Source organism: Haematobia irritans, chromosome 3 (assembly GCF_050003625.1).
Source record: "Haematobia irritans isolate KBUSLIRL chromosome 3, ASM5000362v1, whole genome shotgun sequence".
Classification (NCBI taxonomy): Eukaryota; Metazoa; Arthropoda; class Insecta; order Diptera; family Muscidae; genus Haematobia; species Haematobia irritans.
Window position 1 is genome coordinate 182,708,483 of NC_134399.1, and position 22,059 is coordinate 182,730,541.

A 22,059-nucleotide genomic window follows, 5' to 3' on the forward strand; every position below is an offset into this window, starting at 1 on the left:
TAAGTATAATCAAAACAAGTTTAAAATAAAATATGATGTGCGTGTTTAGAAGAATGCATTGAACTTTCTCATGTTGTTATTTTAACAACAAAATCAACAGAAAAAAAAAAAACAATACGAATATGCTTGAAAGCAACAGCAACCGGAAAAACGTAAATGCGCAAAGCTATTTTTGATTCAAAGGACTATGGTATGTTATAGTAAAGTTTTGAAATGTGTAAATGAAATGAACTGAAGTGATGAATGCCTACGCTTAGCTCTATGGTAATTTTTAAAAATAATCATGAGCGTTCGATGTAAGAATATTTCAAAGGGGTTCAAAATTTCACCGAATTTTGATTAGATAGAAAATTTTGTTAAAACAATTTAGATCAATAGAACATGTTGTTAAAAGTTTATTTCTTTTTAAAGTTGCATTTTTATAGAAAAAAAAATCTGTACACGTATAATTCCTACGTCTATGAAGTCGTTGAATATTGATGGCTCAATCGTATACTGACAATGTTGTTATGTTCTGAATTAGTATTTCAAAACCCCATGTCATAAACAAGCAATCGCCCGTAAAGATTTTGATAAAACATAAAAAAACACATGAATTCATGGCAATTCGTATATCACGTAGGAAGTCCGATTTTAAATTCATTACAAATAGCCAACAGAAAACAAGTGAACATTTTAATCTTATAAATAATTTTTCTGAAAAATCCCATAATCTATTTAACATACTTTGCCCGGGAGAACATTTTCAAAAACAAATAAAAAAATTAAACTGTCAATTCATTATTTATTTCGTTTTGGATTCTATGGATTTTTTTTTTTTACAAACAAGACATTTTCCTAATTTGAATAGAATTTAATATTAATGAAATTTCCCACGCGTAAATAATCCCAGAAATATTTTCGTGTATATTTTGTGTTGTTCGCTTAATCTTCCTGTTATCGTCAAATGTAGAAAAATCCCTCCGACCTGTTTCATCTTTTTATGGGTAATAAATTGAAATTGACTAATTTTATAGTTCTGTGGAAATTACGTGCGTGTAACCTCGGGTTTAAAACATTTTTTATGAAGGACATAAGAATAAATTATGTGGCTTTGGTGTGTCCTTTAAATCTATTTTGGTAATTCAATTCTATATTCATTCGATTATCTAACAGAACAAAATGAAGAAATACCAAAATTATTTGCCAACATTTAGCAACCATCAAGCTATAATGGAAAATGCCGGTAAGTATTCGTAAGTTAATCATTTTGATTTTTGCCTGGGATAATCGAACAACTAGTGCTTTTGTACAAAAACCAAAATACCCCAAATAAAAATTGCCTGTACTTGTAGACAAGTAAAAAAAATTGCATAAAATCAAAGAAAAAATAGGTTTGCCATTTTTTATGGCGGTCATGTAAGATTAACAAAAACCTACATTTCTGGGATGTTTTAGAAAATAAAAACTACTTGCATTTGTAGTACTCGTCAAGAGCTTTCATTTGGTACCAAAAAATCTAGAGCAGGTATTGCACAGTGGGCCCGCGTGCACTATATTTTAAATTCTGACATATTAATTATATTTTTGATAAAAATCGATATTTCTATGATGCTTTCGAACATGAGAACCACTTGCGTTTATAGTACTCGTCAAGAGCTTTCATTTGATACCAAAAAATCTAGAGCAGGTTTTGCACAGTGGGCGCTGGTGCGATATTTTCTAAAATTTCGCAAATTAATTTTACTTTTGCTTAAAACAATTTTTTTTGGGAAACTTTCGAAAATAAAAACCACTTGCATTTATAGTACTCATCAAGAGTTTTCATTTGATACCAAACACTGTAGAGCAGGTGTTGCACAGTGGGCCAATGTGCACTTTTTTTGATATTCTAAACAAGTAATTTTCTTTTTTATAAAAATCGATATTTTTATGATATAACAACCACTTGGATTTATAGTACTCATCAAGAGCTTTCATTTGATACCAAAAAATCTAGAGCAGGTATTGCACAGTGGGCGCATTTCAGTTTTATTTCAAATTGTGGCGATTAAATTTAAAAAAAAAAAATAACAAAAACCTACATTTCTGGGATGTTTTAGAAAATAAAAACTACTTGCGTTTGTAGTACTCGTCAAGAGCTTTCATTTGATACCAAAAAATCTAGAGCAGGTTTTGCACAGTGGGCACGGGTGTCCTATATTGTAACTTCGTGCAAACTAAGTTTCTTTTTGATAAAAATCGATATTTATGTGATGCTTTCGAATATAACAACCACTTGGATTTATAGTACTCATCAAGAGCTTTCATTTGATACCAAAAAATCTAGAGCAGGTATTGCACAGTGGGCCCGCGTGCACTATATTTTAAATTCTGACATATTAATTATATTTTTGATAAAAATCGATATTTCTATGATGCTTTCGAACATGAGAACAACTTGCGTTTATAGTACTCGTCAAGAGCTTTCATTTGATACCAAAAAATCTAGAGCAGGTTTTGCACAGTGGGCGCTGTTGCGATATTTTCTAAAATTTCGCAAATTAATTTTACTTTTGCTTAAAACAATTTTTTTGGGAAACTTTCGAAAATAAAAACCACTTGCATTTATAGTACTCATCAAGAGTTTTCATTTGATACCAAACACTGTAGAGCAGGTGTTGCACAGTGGGCCAATGTGCACTTTTTTTGAAATTCTAAAAAAGTAATTTTCTTTTTGATAAAAATCGATATTTTTATGATGCTTTCGAACATGACAACCACTTGCGTTTATAGTACTCGTCAAGAGCTTTCATTTGATACCAAAAAATCTAGAGCAGGTATTGCACAGTGGGCGTAGTTTAACTTTATTTCAAGTTGGGCAAACTGACTTTTAAAATATAGCTGCAAAACTAACATTTATGGGACGCTTTCGAACATGACAACCACTTGCATTTATAGTACTTGTCAAGATCTTTCGTTTAATACCAAAATATTTTGCGCAAATATGTTGGAAAGTGCTGAATTTCATTAAATATTTTATCTCCTCAAATTGTAATTAACCCATTAGGTGCGCAGGCAAAAACTACCTGGTTTGTGTCTCGACTAGTTAAATTTACAATTTATCTTCACGCACATCAGTTTTGTAGCATATTCGAAGACAATTTCAGAACACCAAAACTTTTTTTCGGTGCACCCTACGACCCCCCGAAATACAATTTATTGTGCTGTGTCGTCATTTGAAGTCCGATCGAAAAGAAACGCATATCGTTGTTCGTGGTTGATCAGGGGCTATATTTCGTGCATTGGTCATTTTTGACTCCGACGTCAAATTTGATTTTTAATTTTTTTTATTTCGCTTCGTATACCCCTATGATGCCCATTTCTGATAACCATATTATAAAGACTTAAAAAATATGAAACTTTTGTTTTGAAGTATTTACTTATATTCATAAACAAACCAGTAAGGAAAGTCTAAAGTCGGGCGGGACCGACTATATTATACCCTGCACCACTTTGTAGATCTAAATTTTCGATACCATATCACATCCGTCAAATGTGTTGGGGGCTATATATAAAGGTTTGTCCCAAATACATACATTTAAATATCACTCGATCTGGAAGAATTTGATAGACTTCTACAAAATCTATAGACTCAAAATTTAAGTCGGCTAATGCACTAGGGTGGAATACAATGTTAGTAAAAAATAAATATGGGAAACGTTTAAATCTGCAGCAATTTTAAGGAAACTTCGAAAAAGTTTATTTATGATTTATCGCTCGATATATATGTATTAGAAGTTTAGGAAAATTAGAGTAATTTTTACAACTTTTCGACTAAGCAGTGGCGATTTTACAAGGAAAATGTTGGTATTTTGACCATTTTTGTCGAAATCAGAAAAACATATATATGGGAGCTATATCTAAATCTGAACCGATTTCAACCAAATTTGGCACGTATAGCTACAATGCTAATTCTACTCCCTATGCAACTAACTCGGAGCAAAAAATTGGCCTCTGTGGGCAAATGAGTGTAAATCGGGCGAAAGCTATATATGGGAGCTATATCTAAATCTGAACCGATTTTGCTGATATTTTGCAAGTTTTTCGAGACTCATAAAATATTCGGATGTACGGAATTTGAGGAAGATCGGTTGATATACACGCCAATTATGACCAGATCGGTGAAAAATATATATGGCAGCTATATCTAAATCTGAACCGATTTTTTCCAAAATCAATAGGGATCGTCTTTGAGCCGAAACAGGGCCCTATACCAAATTTTAGGACAATCGGACTAAAACTGCGAGCTGTACTTTGCACACAAAAATACATCAACAGACAGACAGACAGACAGACGGACATCGCTAAATCGGCTCAGAATTTAATTCTAAGCCGATCCGTATACTAAAAGGTTGGTCTATGATTACTCCTTCTTGGCGTTACATACAAATGCACAAACTTACTATACCCTGTACCACAGTAGTGGTGAAGGGTATAAAAAGTTACAGAGATTTTAAAAAGTCAATGTAGTTATGGGCCGATGTGAACCAATTTTTGCATGGTTGTTAGACACCATATTGAATTCCGGCAGAAAGTCATTGCTTTTTATACCCTTCACCACTACTGTGGTACAGGGTATAATAAGTTTGTGCATTTGTATGTAACGCCAAGAAGGAGTAATCATAGACCAACCTTTTAGTATACGGATCGGCTTAGAATTAAATTCTGAGTCGATTTAGCGATGTCCGTCTGTCTGTCTGTCCGTCTGTCTGTTGATGTATTTTTGTGTGCAAAGTACAGCTCGCAGTTTTAGTCCGATTGTCCTAAAATTTGGTATGGGGTCCTGTTTCGGCTCAAAGACGATCCCTATTGATTTTGGAAAAAATCGGTTCAGATTTAGATATAGCTGCCATATATATTTTTCACAGATCTGGTCTTAATTGGCGTGTATATCAACCGATCTTCCTCAAATTCCGTACATCCGAATATTTTATGAGTCTCGAAAAACTTACAAAATATTAGCCAAATCGGTTCAGATTTAGATATAGCTCCCATATATAGCTTTCGCCCGATTTACACTCATTTGCCCACAGAGGCCAATTTTTAACTCCGATTTAGTTGAAATTTTGCACAGGGAGTAGAATTAGCATTGTAACTATGCGTGCCAAATGTGGTTGAAATCGGTTCAGATTTGGATATAACTCCCATATATAGCTTTCGCCCGATTTACACTCATATGACCACAGAGGCAAATTTCTAACTCCGATTTAGTTGAAATTTTGCACAGGGAGTAGAATTAGCATTGCGTGACAAATTTGGTTTAAATCGGTTCAGATTTAGATACAACTCCCATATATATGTTTTTCTGATTTCGACAAAAACGGTCAAAAAACCAACATTTTCCTTGTAAAATCGCCACTGCTTAGTCGAAAAGTTGTAAAAATGACTCTAATTTTCCTAAACTTCTAATACATATATATCGAGCGATAAATCATAAATAAACTTTTGCAAAGTTTCCTTAAAATTGCTTCAGATTTAAATGTTTCCCATCTTTTTTTATTAACATTGTGTTACACCCTAGTGCATTAGCCGACATAAATTTTGAGTCTATAGATTTTGTAGAAGTCTATCTAATTCGGTCCAGATCGAGTGATATTTAAATGTATGTATTTGGGACTAACCTTTATATAAAGCCCCCAACACATTTGACGGATGTGATATGGTATCGAAAATTTAGATCTACAAAGTGGTGCAGGGTATAATATAGTCGGCCCCGCCCGACTTTAGACTTTCCTTACTGGTTTTTTACTAACATTGTGTTACACCCTAGTGCATTAGCCGACTTAAATTTTGAGTCTATAGATTTTGTAGAAGTCTATCTAATTCGGTCCAGATCGAGTGATATTTAAATGTATGTATTTGGGACTAACCTTTATATAAAGCCCCCAACACATTTGACGGATGTGATATGGTATCGAAAATTTAGATCTACAAAGTGGTGCAGGGTATAATATAGTCGGCCCCGCCCGACTTTAAGACTTTCCTTACTTGTTTTGTCTACACTTCTTTTTCTGGGAAGTTTATAGCTACGTGTTGTTTTTCCGCAACGTGACTCCAGTTGATATAGGGTGTCATATAGCCGACTTAAACTCTTCGTAACTTCTTTCCCTTGAGTTGTTTTACTTTTTTTTAATTTTTTGTTGTTTGTACGTAACTTGAATGTATTGTCCTATCAATTATTGTGTCATTATTTCAGAAATTGTCTTCAATGCCTATCAAGGTTTTATCCGCAATGTTCCTACCAGTTATTAATTCAATTGTTCACGTAAACTGTTTTGTTTTACAAAGTTTTTCTGCTCATTGTCAAATTTTGCAAAGTGACGTCAAATGTCGCAATGTGCCGGGCTTGATTGTGGTTAATTTGTTCTATACAACTTTCTGCGAAATTGTATGTACTAGGATTTCTTTTATTTCTTTGAATTTGATTGCCATTATGTTATTTATTGCTTCGTTGTTTTTTACTGCAGTTATTCATAATTGGAATGTGTTTCTTTAGGAAATAGTTTTTTCATAAGCTGCTGTTGTCATTAGTTGTTGTTAACTATTATGATTAATTATCTTTTAATGACCCATTACAATCTGCTATGTAGCATAGTACGTTAAAAGACAGACTTTAGGAAATAGAAAAAAATTACACAAAAGAATTTGTGAAATATCACCATAATCTCTTCTTGACTCCTTACTTGAATTGGGGTATAACAGCTGTCTATGATTATATGTTAGCTTGGATACATCACCTCCTTTTATAGGTTTTGTAACATACATTTTAGGACACACTAGTAATTACTAGGAACAATTTTCTTTAAAATAAAAAAAAAATACAATTAAAAGAAAGTTCATAATCTTTGCTTTAAAATTTGTTTCTTTAAACTTAGGACATAAATCTTTCAAGTAGGGCAAATTTGCTTAAATTATGGAAAAATCTTTTTTGATTTAACAAAATAATCTTTTTGAATAGCTAGATTAAAGATAAAAAGCTTCAAGTATAGGCTGAGACTTATTTTAGGGATTCATTGTTTCATTGACTTTAACAAAACATTTTTTACTAAGAAATATCTGTTATAATATGCATTTGTAAAGTGATATTTAATTATATATGAATAACATTGTTAACATATCGTAAAAAAGAGTAAACATTCTATAAGTGAGATCTGTATCCTCAGATTTATTTCATAGAGCTAAAGCTAAATAGTTCCACAGATAATGTCTTTATTTTTAAGAAGCAACTCATTTGGCTCGGAATAAATACCAAAAACCCTTAAGAGAAGGTGAAAATCTTTCGATCCTAGTGCATTTTTTTTGAGTCTATGTGTGAAGCCCTTTAGCGAATTTTTGCAAAATTAGGTGGTTCTTCTTCTGAAAGAGACCTAAACAAATTGCAGGTCTTCTACGAAGAGCCATCTGATCAATTTATTCTTACAGTCTTTTTCTAGATGACATAAACAATTGGTATTAAAAAAAAATAAATCACTCACTAATTCATGAGTTAAATTACATAAGAAAATAAGAGAACTTAGCGATATTCCCTCCTTCTTTTCCTTGCGAATGGTAATTTTTTAGCTATTATCATTTGGAAAAACTGGTTTAAAGAGCTGACACATGCTTCGTGACGCACGAATCGTCCCCATGTGAAATTGCTGCAAATTATCAATAAAGCACCTATCACAGAAATGGTATCATTGCTCCAGTTTGCCGCATTTTTAAATTGTCATATAATTTTTTGATTTTCATACTCTTTTGATATAAATGGTCAAATCTATGCCAGCAACTTGACTATGTTGCACCCGACACGTCAGTTCCTATATGTTGTGTTTTTTTTGGCAAGACATAATGGAAAAGTTGAAGTCTAAGAAATTTGAAGATTTTCTGTATAGATGCGTCTAACAGGTTGGCTGATAAGTCCCCGGTCTAACAAAGTAAAACACATTTTTTTTGTCAAAATTCGTTTTTATTATTCAACATAGTTCCCTTCAAGAGCGATACAACGATTATAACGACCTTCGAATTTTTTGATACCATTTTGGTAGTACTCCTTCGGTTTTGCCTCAAAATAGGCCTCAGTTTCGCCGATCACCTCTTCATTGCAGCCAAATTTTTTCCCTGCGAGCATCCTTTTGAGGTCTGAGAACAAGAAAAAGTCGCTGGGGGCCAGATTTGGAGAATATGGTGGGTGGGGAAGCAATTCGAAGCCAAATTCATGAATTTTTGCCATTTTTGCCGTTTTGCCTTCATTTCGACCTTCAAACGCTCCAATAACCCCATATGATAGTCACTGTTGATGGTTTTTCCCTTCTCAAGATAATCGATAAAAATTATTCCATGCGCATCCCAAAAAACAGAGGCCATTACTTTGCCAGCGGACTTTTGAGTCTTTCCACGCTTCGGAGACGGTTCACCGGTCGCTGTCCACTCAGCCGACTGTCGATTGGACTCATGAGTGTAGTGATGGAGCCATGTTTCATCCATTGTCACATATCGACGGAAAAACTCGGATGTGTTACGAGTTAACAGCTGCAAACACCGCTCAGAATCATCAATACGTTCTTGTTTTTGGTCAAATGTGAGCTCGCGCGGCAGCCATTTTGCACAAAGCTTCCGGATATCCAAATATTGATGAATGATATGACCAACACGTTCCTTTGATATCTTTAAGGCCTCTGCTATCTCGATCAACTTCATTTTACGGTCATTCAAAATCATTTTGTGGATTTTTTTGATGTTTTCGTCGGTAACCACCTCTTTCGGGCGTCCACTGCGTTCACTGTCCTCCGTACTCATTTCACCACGCTTGAATTTTGCATACCAATCAATTATTGTTGATTTCCCTGGGACAGAGTCCGGAAACTCATTATCAAGCCAAGTTTTTGCTTCCACCGTATTTTTTCCCTTCGGAAAACAGTATTTTATCAAAACACGAAATTCCTTTTTCCATTTTTTTCACAATAACAAAAGTTGCTTCACAAAAGACGCTCTATCTCACAAACTAATTGACGTATAGACGTCAAATTTTGACACGAATCATTTGAAGGTTGGTACTATATAAAAATAATATGCATTTAATACTAGCGACGCCATCTATATGTTAGACCGGGGACTTATCAGCCAACCTATTAATTCGCAATTTCACGATCTTTATCCCCAACTGAGTTATAATATTGCTCCAGCGCTATCTACCGTATTTTCATGTCGTGCCATTGGTTTAATTATCCGAGCTAGGTGTGGTCTTTTAGATCTGAATGCTAGATGCTTTAGAGATAATACTAACGGATTGTGTTCAATATGTAACATGGATGAGTCCGAAAATACGATTCACTTTATCGGCGTATGTCCAATAATCGCAATTTTAGAAGACAATACTTTGGCCGAAATATCCTTACTGAAAATGAAGTATATACGATACTAAATGGTACGAATTTTAATACCTTGTATAGATATCTAGAATCATATAATAAATATAGAACCTTTTTTATAAATTCAATACTTAGAACAAAATAAGGAAACATTTTTCTTCAAGATATTATACATATATAAAAATCAGCATTCGAAATGGCTCCGAAGCTCCGGCTCGGCACTTTTTTTAAAAAAGGGCTGTTCAGTTTTTTATCTCTTGCTCTCGGAGCCCTATGAATAAAGTGCCAAAACGAATGAGCGGCACTGAAAAATAGGCTCTTTACGAGCTAATTTAAACGAAAAACTCTTGCTCACACAGCTTTTTCATATGTGACACAAAAAATATGTAGTAGTTAGTATGACACAAATTGAAATTGGTGATGCCATATGTGTATTTTTTTAAGTTGAAATACAAATGAAATGAATGGAGACGGGCAAACATATTTTGAATTCAGATTTGAATTTTTAATTTATCACAATGGACTGAATAGTCTAAGTGAGCCTGAATCTTAATCGGGCTGCCACTTTATACACGGATGAAAAAGACTGTTTTTCATATGTTTGGCTATAAACATTATATGTTTGGAACACAAAATTTTAAACACAATATTTTTGAGTGCAAGCATATAATGTTCATAAACTAGCATAACATGTTTGGGACATATATGTTAATATGTTAGAACATATTATGTTTGGGACATAAAATGTTTGTAAATATAATATGCTTGGATGCAAACATATATTAATTTAGAAATAGCCTATAAACATATATGTGTTTAGTAGCTTGGAGCGCTATTTAACAGGGAGCGATATTGAATTAAGTTGGTGGTTGTTGCTTGTTATTACAAAATTAACATTTTAGTTTTCCTTGGGCAATTGATCAGCTACTTCTTTGATCCTTACAAACTGTGTGGTCCGCTGTTCGAATCCCCGTCCGGCAAAAGGTAAAATTAAAATAAAAAAATCATACAATTGAATAATTTCTTCTACAATGTTTGTATTACAGAAAAAGGTGCTAAGAAGTAAAAAATCTCGTGGAAGTGAGAAAGATGTCGGGGAATATACAATTGGGCAGAAACAAAATTTTGAGCATTCAGGTCGAAAACCTATGTTGTTAGCACCTATATTACCTGTTTATTTTCATAATTCATTATGATTGTAAATATATAAATAAATAAATAAAATTTTGAGAACAATATTGTTTGGGAGAATTTTTTTAAGCATATAATATTTTTGGGTGCAAAATGCTTCCAAACATATTATATGTTCACATAATAACATATTGTTTTTTGGAAGACAACATTATTGAATTTGGATGCAAGAATACAAAATGTTTGGAACTTAGACTACCCAAACATATATTGTTTACACCAATATGCTTTCAAACATTTTATATATTTGAAGAGATCAAACATATAAATGTGTGGGCAATACCCAAAAATTTATATGCTTGAAGCAAAATATGTTTGGGAGTATATGTTACAGAAGCGATTTTTTGTGAGCGTGTAGTGTAAATTTTGATTACTTTTGACTACTCGTTACTTTTGAATTGAGTACTCGTTACTACTCGTTACTTTTGTAAAAAAATTAAAAAAGACATTATGGGCACTTTTTAATAATATCTTCCTCTTTTTTAAATTTAAAAACAGTATAGAAAAGCAAATTACATTATCCAGTTTTATTCTAGTGTTATAAAATGTGGTGTTGTAGATATATGGGTCTCGTTAGAAAAAGATTTTCACCAATCATTCAAATTTTTAGAGCCAATTTCCTATTCACTATTTGGTATTTTTTCGCCAGGGTATATCTAAATGGCATTGTGTATTACTGATGCTTGCAATTTGCAAACTTTTTAAATCCACCATTTTCCACCATTGACAGTGGATGAAAATATTTAGCGATCATTTTTAACGTGAGACCCAATGTTGAAACTTTCCAATGGTTTTTGAATAAGCTTGGGTACCTTCTCTGAAAACAATTGGATTGAACCAGCTGAAGTCAACGACATTATTATTCATACTATTCGCATGAGACGTGATCCATGTGATGCTTTAAATTATAGCTCCCACCTACACCCAATGCACATTTTTTTCAAATGCAAACGTTTTTAAGAAATCAGATAAATTTTTCACTTTGTTCAAAAGTGAAGCCATATATCCTTTTCGTGTTATTTTAACTGATAAAACGATTTTCGAAAACTTCAATTAATATTTTCCAAGAAGTCAAGAATTTTACTTCCAAACCGCCAACTTACTTACCGTCAGAAGAAAAAAAAAACTGGCATTGAAGATATTGAGTACTCTTTTACTAGTAACGAGTACTCAAAAAATTAGTCAGTAACGAGTACTTGTAATCAAATACTCGTTACTTTCCCAACACTACCACTTTAACCTTAACCTATTGAAAAAATTTAAATAAAACAAAAAACAAACTAAGTAACAGTAAATAATGTATATTTTATACATTTGCTAGTAAAGACAGCGACTTAATGCTTCTGTCCAGAAATGATGAATTAAGTTTTATTAGCATTTCATAGTTTTTGTCTTTCCAAAAATTTTAAACCTTTTTCTTTTAATGGGTCGTAGTTGGTACTACACTGGACTAATTACATTTATGCTCATATACACAATAATTTACTAACAGATTATCGACGGAATTTGAATGGTAATAGTAGATTTAACGTTCACGTTTATTTTCATGAATATTGGGGTTATTCTGAATTTTGTTAAACTTTTTCACATACTTTCATATTTTGGTATTTCCAGTTATTTCCCTAGAAAATGATTAAAATTTACAATATGGCATCGCAGTTATGTATACAAAATTCAAAACAACCTTCATTTTATAGAACAGATCTACGAGTTTTTGAAAAGTGCTGCTCATTTCATTGGCACTTGTGAGCGGAGCTGTCATGTCGGCACGCTCCTTTTAAAAAGTGCCGAGTTTCATGTGTGCTCCGGCACTCAAATAAAAAAGGGTTTTCATGTTTTTTCGGCTCATTTTTGAGCAAAATTCAAACACTGATAAAAATTTATAATTATTTATAATTATAATGTATATGAATTTAGTTTATCATGTGTTTATATGGTACGGAATAAATAAATCTATTAATAAATAATTATAATACTTTTTTGCTATTAAATTAAAATTTTATTGGACCAACACATTAACTGAAATACAATTTTCAGCGGATGTTAAAGCGGATGAAACACTTGAGGCGCAGTCATGGCCAACATTTATAGTCTTCAAAGCAAACTATATGGATTGATGTAAATAATGTGTTTTTGAGAGTTTTTAAAAAATCACCCATTTATTTTTAACGCTATCCTCGATGTGGCGGATACATCAGCTAATTGTACTTTAATTTCCTCCAATTCATTTCATTTAAGATTGTGTTGAAATATATGTAGGTATCGACATAATATACATTTTTTACATGTCATACTCCGTCATGCTTTCATTTGGTGTTTAAATGTATTTACTTACAACATAACTATTTATCATCAATTATATTGTATGTATATGTTTCCATGTTTAGTAATGGAAAATAATTACCCAAAATAACAACTGAGTCATCCATAATTAAAGCCATTCTACTCCTCAATTAATGCTGCCTACAAATATGCAATGAATTTTCCCATTTACTCTTAAGTACCTTCCTAAACCAACTACAAAGGAGCATACAATTGTTAAAGTACAAAGTACGAATGAGGAGAGATCGAGAGAGTAGTTGTCAATGTATGGGGATGGAGGTTTGTGATTTTTTTATCTGTCGTTTACACGAATACAAATATGAAAGACATGACATAAATGTAACCATTTCTTTTTTTTCTACACTAAAGAATAAATATAATAAATCTAACAAATTGTTATAAATTGTGATTGAGGGGAAATATGACGGAGGTATAGACAGTGTAGTTAGTTTTAAGGTAAATTGTTTACAATTGGTAATAGCTTTAGATATGTATTATTTACAATACAGAGTCCATAGAAATTAATATAAGCTAGGGCTGTCATTCGGGATATTATATATAAAAATCAGCGTTCGAAATGGCTCCGAAGCTCCGGCTCGGCACTTTTTTTAAAAAAGGGCTGCTCAGTTTTTTATCTCTTGCTCTCGGAGCCCTATGAATAAAGTGCCAAAACGAATGAGCGGCACTGTAAAATAGGCTCTTTACGAGCTCTTGCTCACACAGCTTTTTCATATGTATATTATTTACAATACAGAGTCCATAGAAATTAATATAAGCTAGGGCTGTCATTCGGGATCGAGTTTAAAAAATCCCGGCATTTCAAAATATAGATTTTTGAGATTTTTTCGGGATCCCGAAATTTTCGTGATTCCTTAAATATTTTAAGTAAAAACAATTCACAGCGCAAAAAAATTGTTGTATATTAAACCAATTTAGTTTAATTTAATTTTATTAACAAAAAAAAAACAACAACAAAAGAACATAAGTGTAAATTAAAAAGCTATTTTAAATTGCTATCATGCTTAACGAACACTTAAGGTTGAATTACACACCATGCGTCACCATACGTGCGTGGATGGATGGGTTGATTTTTTTCTGTTTGCGGCAGACTATTCGAGCTTTCGATTTCAAAGAGAAATTTCAACTCTTCAATCATCGGACGCATTGAACGCATGGTATGTAGTTCTACCTTTAGTCCAACTCAACATTGTGAAGAAAATAAAAACAAAAATATTATGACAAAAATAAATAGAAAAGCTATTTCATATCGCTATCTTACTCAGCAAAACATTTTAGGGTTTTGGGTTGGATTAGGCGTGATAATCCTTTTGTACTTCGATTTATGTAAATATATCAAGGCATCCAAATTTTTATCAGATAAACGCGATCTTGGAATATTTTCGACAGATATTTTATCATTGCTTTTTATATTATGTGGCACGAATTCCATTTCACATGAACTCATTATTCACCCGCCTTGCATACACAAGGTCGTGGGTTCGATTCCTGCTACGACCGAACACCAAAAAGTTTTTCAGCGGTGGATTATCCCACCTCAGTAATGCTGGTGACATTTCTGAAGGTTTCAAAGCTTCTCTAAGTGGGTTCACTGCAATGTGGAACGCCGTTCGGACTCGGCTATAAAAAGGAGGTCCCTTGTCATTGAGTTTAACATGGAATCGGGCAGCACTCAGTGATAAGAAAGAAGTTCACCACTGTGGTATCACAATGGACTGAATAGTCTAAGTGAGCCTGATACATCGGGCTGCCACATAACCTAACCTAACCTAACCATTATTCAAAGGACCATATCGTTTACTTCGAATTTTGATGAATTTTGATGAAATAAATGTTTATTAATTCAATTTGTTGGGTATGAAATTTAAGGGCCGTTTACACTATGTGAAGTCCCAAAATTGTTTATAAACTATCATAAAACCCACAATTTAAACAAATTGGAATTATTTTTTCGGGATCCCGAAAAATCCCGGTATTCAAAATAAAAAATCCCGAGTGACAGCCCTAATATAAACGTATATTGTAAATTTAATTGGATATAGAAAGCTAAGTTTGTTACAGACACTCTTGCCATTCAGTGATGTTCGATTCTATGTTATGGACAATGATAAGGGACCTCGTTTTCACAGCAGAGTCCGAACGAATTGTTACACAATATGTAACACTATTCTCGGATTCACAAAAACTCTTTGAAGTAAAGAGAAGAGATTTTGATAAGTTCCTCGTACTCCAACCGATTATACAGACCTCTTGTAGCACAAGTGTAAAGAAAGAGTTCCTTCATACCAAATGTAATGTGGAGAAGAGGCATTACAAACATCTTGAGCAAAAGCACCATCGAACATGTATTTGTGAGTGTCGTATACCGTGCTAACTTACATCCATACACACATATATACGAATATATTATGCTAAAATCGAAATAATAAAAAAAAACAAATGTGCAAAAAAATACTCAAGCAACTAACATCAGATCGCATAACAAAGAACAACATTTGAAGTCAAAAACTCATATGTCAGTCAGACCTTTTACGAGTTGTGAGTCGAACTAAATTAACTTCAAAATTTGCAACGGTGAGATTTCGAAGAGATATGGTGTACGGTAACCCGAATTCAATTTTAAAAAGTGGAAAAAAGTGAATAATAATCTATATTGTGGCATACAAAAATATTTCAGTGAATAAAAAACAATCATTCAAAAAATTACGAAAATGCATGGATATTTAGGAGTTTTGAAAATACGACGAATCGTATGAACTGTGTTAAATCGATGTTGGAGTATCTATTCAACCATTCCAGTATTTATTCAACCATTTACAATAGCCAAAATCCAAGGCAATGAGTTCAATATTTAGCTCATTATCCAACGTCTATTGTTTGGAATAATTTCTATTGTTTTATACGCCTTCAAGGCATAATGGTATAGATTGAGGTTAATAGTGATGGTGCATAGTGGTGACGCCTATCATGTGAGTCATTCCAAACCAAAAAAAAAAAAAACTAATACACAAATATATTTTTGTTGAGGGCCTAAGTTTATCGGTTATTTGCTCTTATTATTAGGTTAGGTTAGGTTAAAGTGGCAGCCCGATTAAGTTTCAGGCTCACTTAGACTATTCAGTCCATTGTGAGCTCTTATTATTAAATATGCCAATGACAGAGTAGCCGTGCTATAGAGTGACCGCAACTTCTATGGGGCAAAAAAATGTCGGAATCTTGTTCGCCTTAACCCCACAAAACGAATCCCCTTTTTGGCCAAAACATTCATTTTTTTTCAAATTTTGAGCGACGAGCGGCACGTGTTAACGTCGTTTAATCGGGCTCAAATTTTGGCTATCCCAATATCTGGAAAGGGGATTCGTTTTGTGGGGTTAGGGCGAAGAAGATTCCGACATTTTTTTGCCCCATATAAGTTGCGGTCACTCTAATATATATAAATACACAAAGAACATTTCATTAAAGATTGGAAAAATACTATGTGTGAATATAACCAAGTATAAATTTACAAATTTGGAGTAAACATATATATGTTGTGATATAAGACTTCGTCAAAAATTGTATATGCTTAAGTAAAAATATTAAAATGAGTATTCGGAGAGAAAATTCATTGGGAACCATTTGAAAAAAAAGAGCATGAGTTTTTTCGTCAAAACAAATCGGAACGTAGGACGAGTCAAAATATTCAAACAAAGGTAATTAAAGGGATCTTCATAAAAACTAACGAAAGGGCACTATACACTGAATAAAATCATGCCCGGTTCCAAAGATTGTGTCTCTACTTTAACAATTTTGGTATTGATTCCGAGCCAATGAAGCGGAGAATTCAAGTAAGGATACTTTTAAAACACAATTTTCTTTTAAATGTGGGTTTTGTGTATTTGACTCTATGAAGCAAATTTTAATTTTTCGCTTTTTCAGCTTTTTTCATATGCTCTAAAAAATCCGTTAAAAACAAGACTTCCAGTAGAAATTATGCTATATTTCAAGTAAAAAACGTCTTTAAAATAAAGTGTTGAAAAACATGTCCTATTTTTTAACGATTTTTGTTTGTAGTCAAGATGCAAAAATGCAACAAATTTAAAGACAATTTCATTAATTTTAAAGAATTTTTCTGAATTATAAAGTCAAGTCAATATATCGACTTTTGAACATGGAAAAAAAAACTTTATATTAGAGAAATACGTCTTCTAAGCTAAGCAAAATGTGTATTCTTATTTCAAGGACATGAAATTTTTGGTCTCACGACAATATTTTTTTTCAGTGTACTCTTATTAGAGTTGTGATAGTGAAATGAAAACATTGGGAAGCAGTGAAAAATTAAACAGTAAGATATATAAAAACAAAGTTTGGTTCCTCTTTATTAATAAGTAGCCCAAGAGGAGTTGACGGATACTTTCGAAAATAAAAGCGAACATTGAGTTCGAGTTTTGCCACTAAAATTATTTCTCATTTTACCTGCAAAACTCGAATCGGTAAAACCAGAATAACATTATAACTTTTTCGGCAAATTGTATTATAACTTGGTGGGGAATGATCCAAAGCAACAATTGAAGTTTATTTTCTTTAAAATAAATTATTAAAGAAAGCAAACAATTGTTCACACCTAAATAAATTTATGTGTTGATTGTAAAATTATTGTTTAGAATTTAAATATAATGTGCTTTGAATGGTTATCGTTAACTTTAGGATTCGATGGAAAAATATTTGTATATATACTCGACTTCACGTTCTTCTTTTGTAAGAGTTTTTGAATTTCTTCGAAAATTTTAAACTTGTATACAAAAACCTTTTTTTGTTAAAAAATGTTTATTTTTGCAATAAAAAAATAATATATGATTTGAACTCAGTCAATATAATATTTTTGGGTTAAAAATGTTTCCAAACATATTATATGTTCACATAATAACATAAAGTTTTTTGGAAGACAACATTATTGAATTTGGATGGAAAAATACATAATGTTTAGAACTTAGACTACCCAAACATATTATTTTGTTTAGACCAATATGCTTTTAAACATATTATATATTGGAAGAAATCAAATATATAAATGTTTGGGTAATACCCAAAAATGTATATGCTTGAAGCAAAATGTGTTTGGGAGTATATGTTACAGAAGAGATTTTTTTGAGAGTGTAGGATTCTCCCTTAGCTAACACATTTACTGTGTTTTGGCTATAATAAATGTTGTAAAATAATTTAAAATTAAAACTACTTTGAAAATACTTATGTATGTCACTTGCGAATAATAAAAATTAATTTTGGGCACTCGACAACTCAAAAAATAAACAGTTGTAACCGAAAAAAATTCTAATAAAAGTGTGGATGTCCGCATAAAAATCACCGTCTCATACACACAAAAAACAAAAATTTCTGATTCAATCACGAAATTAATTGATCCAATTAATTTTTTAATTGAAATGTCTTCAATCACAGAAATGATAATATCAATTAAAATATTAGTTGAACGTCAATTAAAAAATTAATTGATCCAATTAAAAAATTAATTGATACTATTAATTTTTGTCATGGATTTTTGTTTCAATTAAACAATTTGTAGAATCAATTAAATTTTTAATTGAATATTTTTTAAAACTCAATTAAACCCATAATTGGAAAATTTTTCAAGAAGTTTTTTTGTTTTGTGTACAAGAGTATCCCCAGTGAATTTCAATATATTCTCGCAAAAGGCTACTGTGGAAGTTTTAGCCAAATCGGATTCGTAACTTTGAGTTTGCCTCGTGTGAAAGCGGTAGAGTTTGTGGATTCTAGATAATTATATCGCTTGGTGTTTTAAAGGAAGTTTCATCCTATTCGATTATTCGATTTTTGGTGGCGGTAAAAATCGATTAGTCGGTTTTTTTTTAATTCAAAAGTCGATTCATCGATTTTGAAGATAATAAAAAGTCGAATTTTTTTACAAAACGTCGAGTTTGCTTCCACCTTTGTACCTCTAACGAGTTCTTGGACTTTTTTCACGTTTTCGGTGAACCTTAACCTTGCCTATCAGAAACCGACGTGTGAGAGCTTTAAAATAAATTTTTGAAGGTAGCCAACTTACAAGAAGATTTCACTGCTCGATTAAAACTCAAAAAAAAAAGAAGCACTAAACGATAATTATCTAGAATCCGTGAACTCTACCCAGCAAAAACTCTCATTACCCGGTAATCTTGTAGGTAAGCCGTTTTAAGAAATAATAACCACTTATTAATTGGCATCGCTCCGGATTACATTTACATACGCATGTCCTAGGAGGAAAGTACTTCTCCCCAGGCATACTTTCGACCATGAAATAAGTAGTGCTTTTAAAGCATATAATAACCTAATATGTAATCACTTATTCGTTGATACACCAAAGCTTGTAAAATAGCCACTTATTGTCTCGGGCAACCAAATCTCGATAATATTGATTTCTATCGCCGATTACAATGGATCAAAATATGGCGAGTAATGCTGTAATAGGAGCACTACACCCAGAAAAAAGTGTCTTCGAAACTAAAGGAAAAAATATTCATCAATTTAGATTAGCCATTTTATTTGCATTAAGTTAAATTACACTAGTTTACACTGAAAATGAACACTTGATGAGAGTCGACTTTTCTTATGTATTTTGATCTGCTGAATTCGAAAAACAAAAACGTTTAAAAATTTTCTATGGACAGTTTTTGAGATATCCTGTTATTATTATTTTTTCGCTCTTTTCTCTCTAAACAAATTATATCTCGAGTTAAAAATGTCTGATTATATCGTTGTTAGTACTTAAATGAAAGGTATTAAGAAGACGAATAGTCGTGTATAATTGGATCTGTGATAAGTTGTGGTTCAAATGGTTAGAATTTTCGATGCGTAAAGCCAAATTTTCCAAAAAATTTACAAAGGACCTTTCCCGCCAGAAAAGTATAAACAATTGAAATAACGTCTGGAAGAGAAGTTCATGATCTTATAGATGATACTCTAATGTAAGTAATAAGATCAACTAGAAGAAAAATGTCGTTCCATAAAAAAAAAAAATAATTTTTTTCGAATTCAGCAGATCAAAATACATAAGAAAAGTTGTCTTTCATTAAGTGTAAATTAATTTTTTATTTTTTTGTAAACTAGTGTTATTGTGTGAAATAATAAAATTTACTTGCTTCAGTAAAAAAACTGAAAGCAGTTAGGAATAGTTCATTAACTAGAATAAGGCATGGCATTTTACTAATACTGTTTTCTTCGGGGGTATAAGAAATTACTACTGAACAAGAAAATTTTATTCACTGATAACAAAGCATTCGTAAAAATGAACAAAAACCGAACTAAAACTAAAACCAAATTTAGTAAAATTTCTTATAAAATGATAACTCTGACTTCCTTTATTATAGAAAGCTTATCATACATACGAATAACACTTAGCATAGAAAAATATTTCAGTTCATTCGTACTAAGAAGTATTCAATCCTTTCAATTCTATTTTATTAAGCCAACTGCCTAACAATTTGAGAATAACAATTCGAAAATTATTAGGCATTACATTTATTTTTGTCATTACAAGTAAGTCATTATAACTCACCGCAATGTAATGCAGCTTTACTCCTGGTAATTCCAATTGTAATGTGATGTGGTTACCTAGTTTTTGCTGGGTACTGCTTTAACTTTAACGAAATAGTTTACCGAAAATTCATAAAAAAGTCCCGTCTACAAAAGTCGTCTTTACAGTAATAATACCGAAAACATTTTCCTTAAGACCATATAAACCCGATTCTATGACAAGTGATGCAACAATTATCTTTCTTAATGGTGTTAATAATTTTTTTTTTGCGTGAAAAGAAAACTTAGTTTCAATGTAGTCTTTATGAAATTTTAAAAAAGTCAAAATATTGACTTTTTCAATTCCTTAAATCGCAAGTCGAATTAGCCAAATTTTGAAAACATTAGAGCAATCGAATGTGGACTTTCTGACTCCTATTATAATACCTAGATCCCCTCTCGACTTCTTTTCGAATGAAAGGTAGTCATCAACTCCACGAGGGTCTAGAATAGGTATTATTCAGACGGGTTTAAAAGTTTACTCAACCAAATGTATTGAGTCAAATGGAGATCATCTTAAAAAAAAAAATTGCCAACTTCCCAATTTAATTTTCCGTTTTTTTTATTTTTTTTAGTTAGGGCTTTAATAATCATTAACAAAAATTCGGGGTTTATAGGTTCACAGCCTTATATAGATTAATAGCACCGCTGGAGTTTGGTTACAGCGGGGATTGATCGCATTACCCCTTAGAGCATTCATGCTAACACATTACCCTGCACTCTTTTATTAAGAGAGCAAACGTCAAGAGGGCAATGCTTTCTAGAACATAGACAACACGACATAGGCCCCATAGCCTGCCTAAAAGTATGCAAATATTTCAATAGTAATTTACTACATTGACCAGCTAATTACAAGAGAAATGAAATAATCGATAATAATAATCGACGTTTTATATTGGCCGAAATAAGCTAATCAACTTTTTATTCTGTCAATTTATTTAAGTTTGTTAAAACTGAGATGTCGTGTTGGGATGACGGTTGCCACAGTTGGTAGAATTCTACCAAAAATGGTAATTTTTTTATTGTTTGGTAGATTGGTAGAATTCTTGAAGTTTTGGTAGATTTTGCAAAATATACCTTTCCAACTAAGAGGAACATAAATTTTCTTTAGAAATAAAATTTTGACAAAATTTTCTATAGAAATAAAATTTTGACAAAATTTTCTATAGAAATAAATTTTGACAATATTTTCTAAAAGAAATAAAATTTTGACAACATTTTCTATAGAAATACAATTTTAATAAAATTTTATGTATGTTCCATTTCTACAAAAATTTTAATTTTCGTATAATATCATGTAAAACATTTAAAATTCGACAATTCAAGGGATATTTATACACCTAAAATTGTCGCTTATAGGAGGAATCATAATATATAATATTGCGTCCAAATAAAATTTTGGTAAATTTTTCTTCAAATTTTGTTAGATTATGACACGAGTATAAATCGTGATTGGGATGTCTCCTGAAGCATAATTCAGACGATACCTTTTTAACAATTTTTCTTACCCTAGCAACCTACGATACGATAAATATTGCAAAAAGTCGTGGTGAATTTTTTTTAATATTGTGCTGAATTTTTTTTTCTAATT

The 22,059-nt window shown here is 31.9% G+C and overlaps 1 protein-coding gene and 1 long non-coding RNA gene across 7 annotated transcripts in view; one reads left to right on the forward strand and one right to left on the reverse strand.

The window, feature by feature from the left end:
• LOC142229586 (uncharacterized) overlaps nucleotides 1–22,059 on the reverse strand; it is a 436,426-nt gene that overhangs the window by 26,436 nt on the left and 387,931 nt on the right. The gene's annotated exons all lie outside the window — the stretch shown is intronic.
• Nna1 (Nna1 carboxypeptidase) overlaps nucleotides 794–22,059 on the forward strand; it is a 403,238-nt gene continuing 381,972 nt past the window's right edge. For all 6 annotated transcript variants that reach the window (XM_075300150.1, XM_075300154.1, XM_075300152.1 and 3 more), the window contains exon 1: nucleotides 794–1,225. In XM_075300150.1, the coding sequence (XP_075156265.1) occupies nucleotides 1,162–1,225 (64 nt within the window). In that variant the 5' untranslated portion in view covers nucleotides 794–1,161. The remainder of the gene's footprint in view (nucleotides 1,226–22,059) is intronic.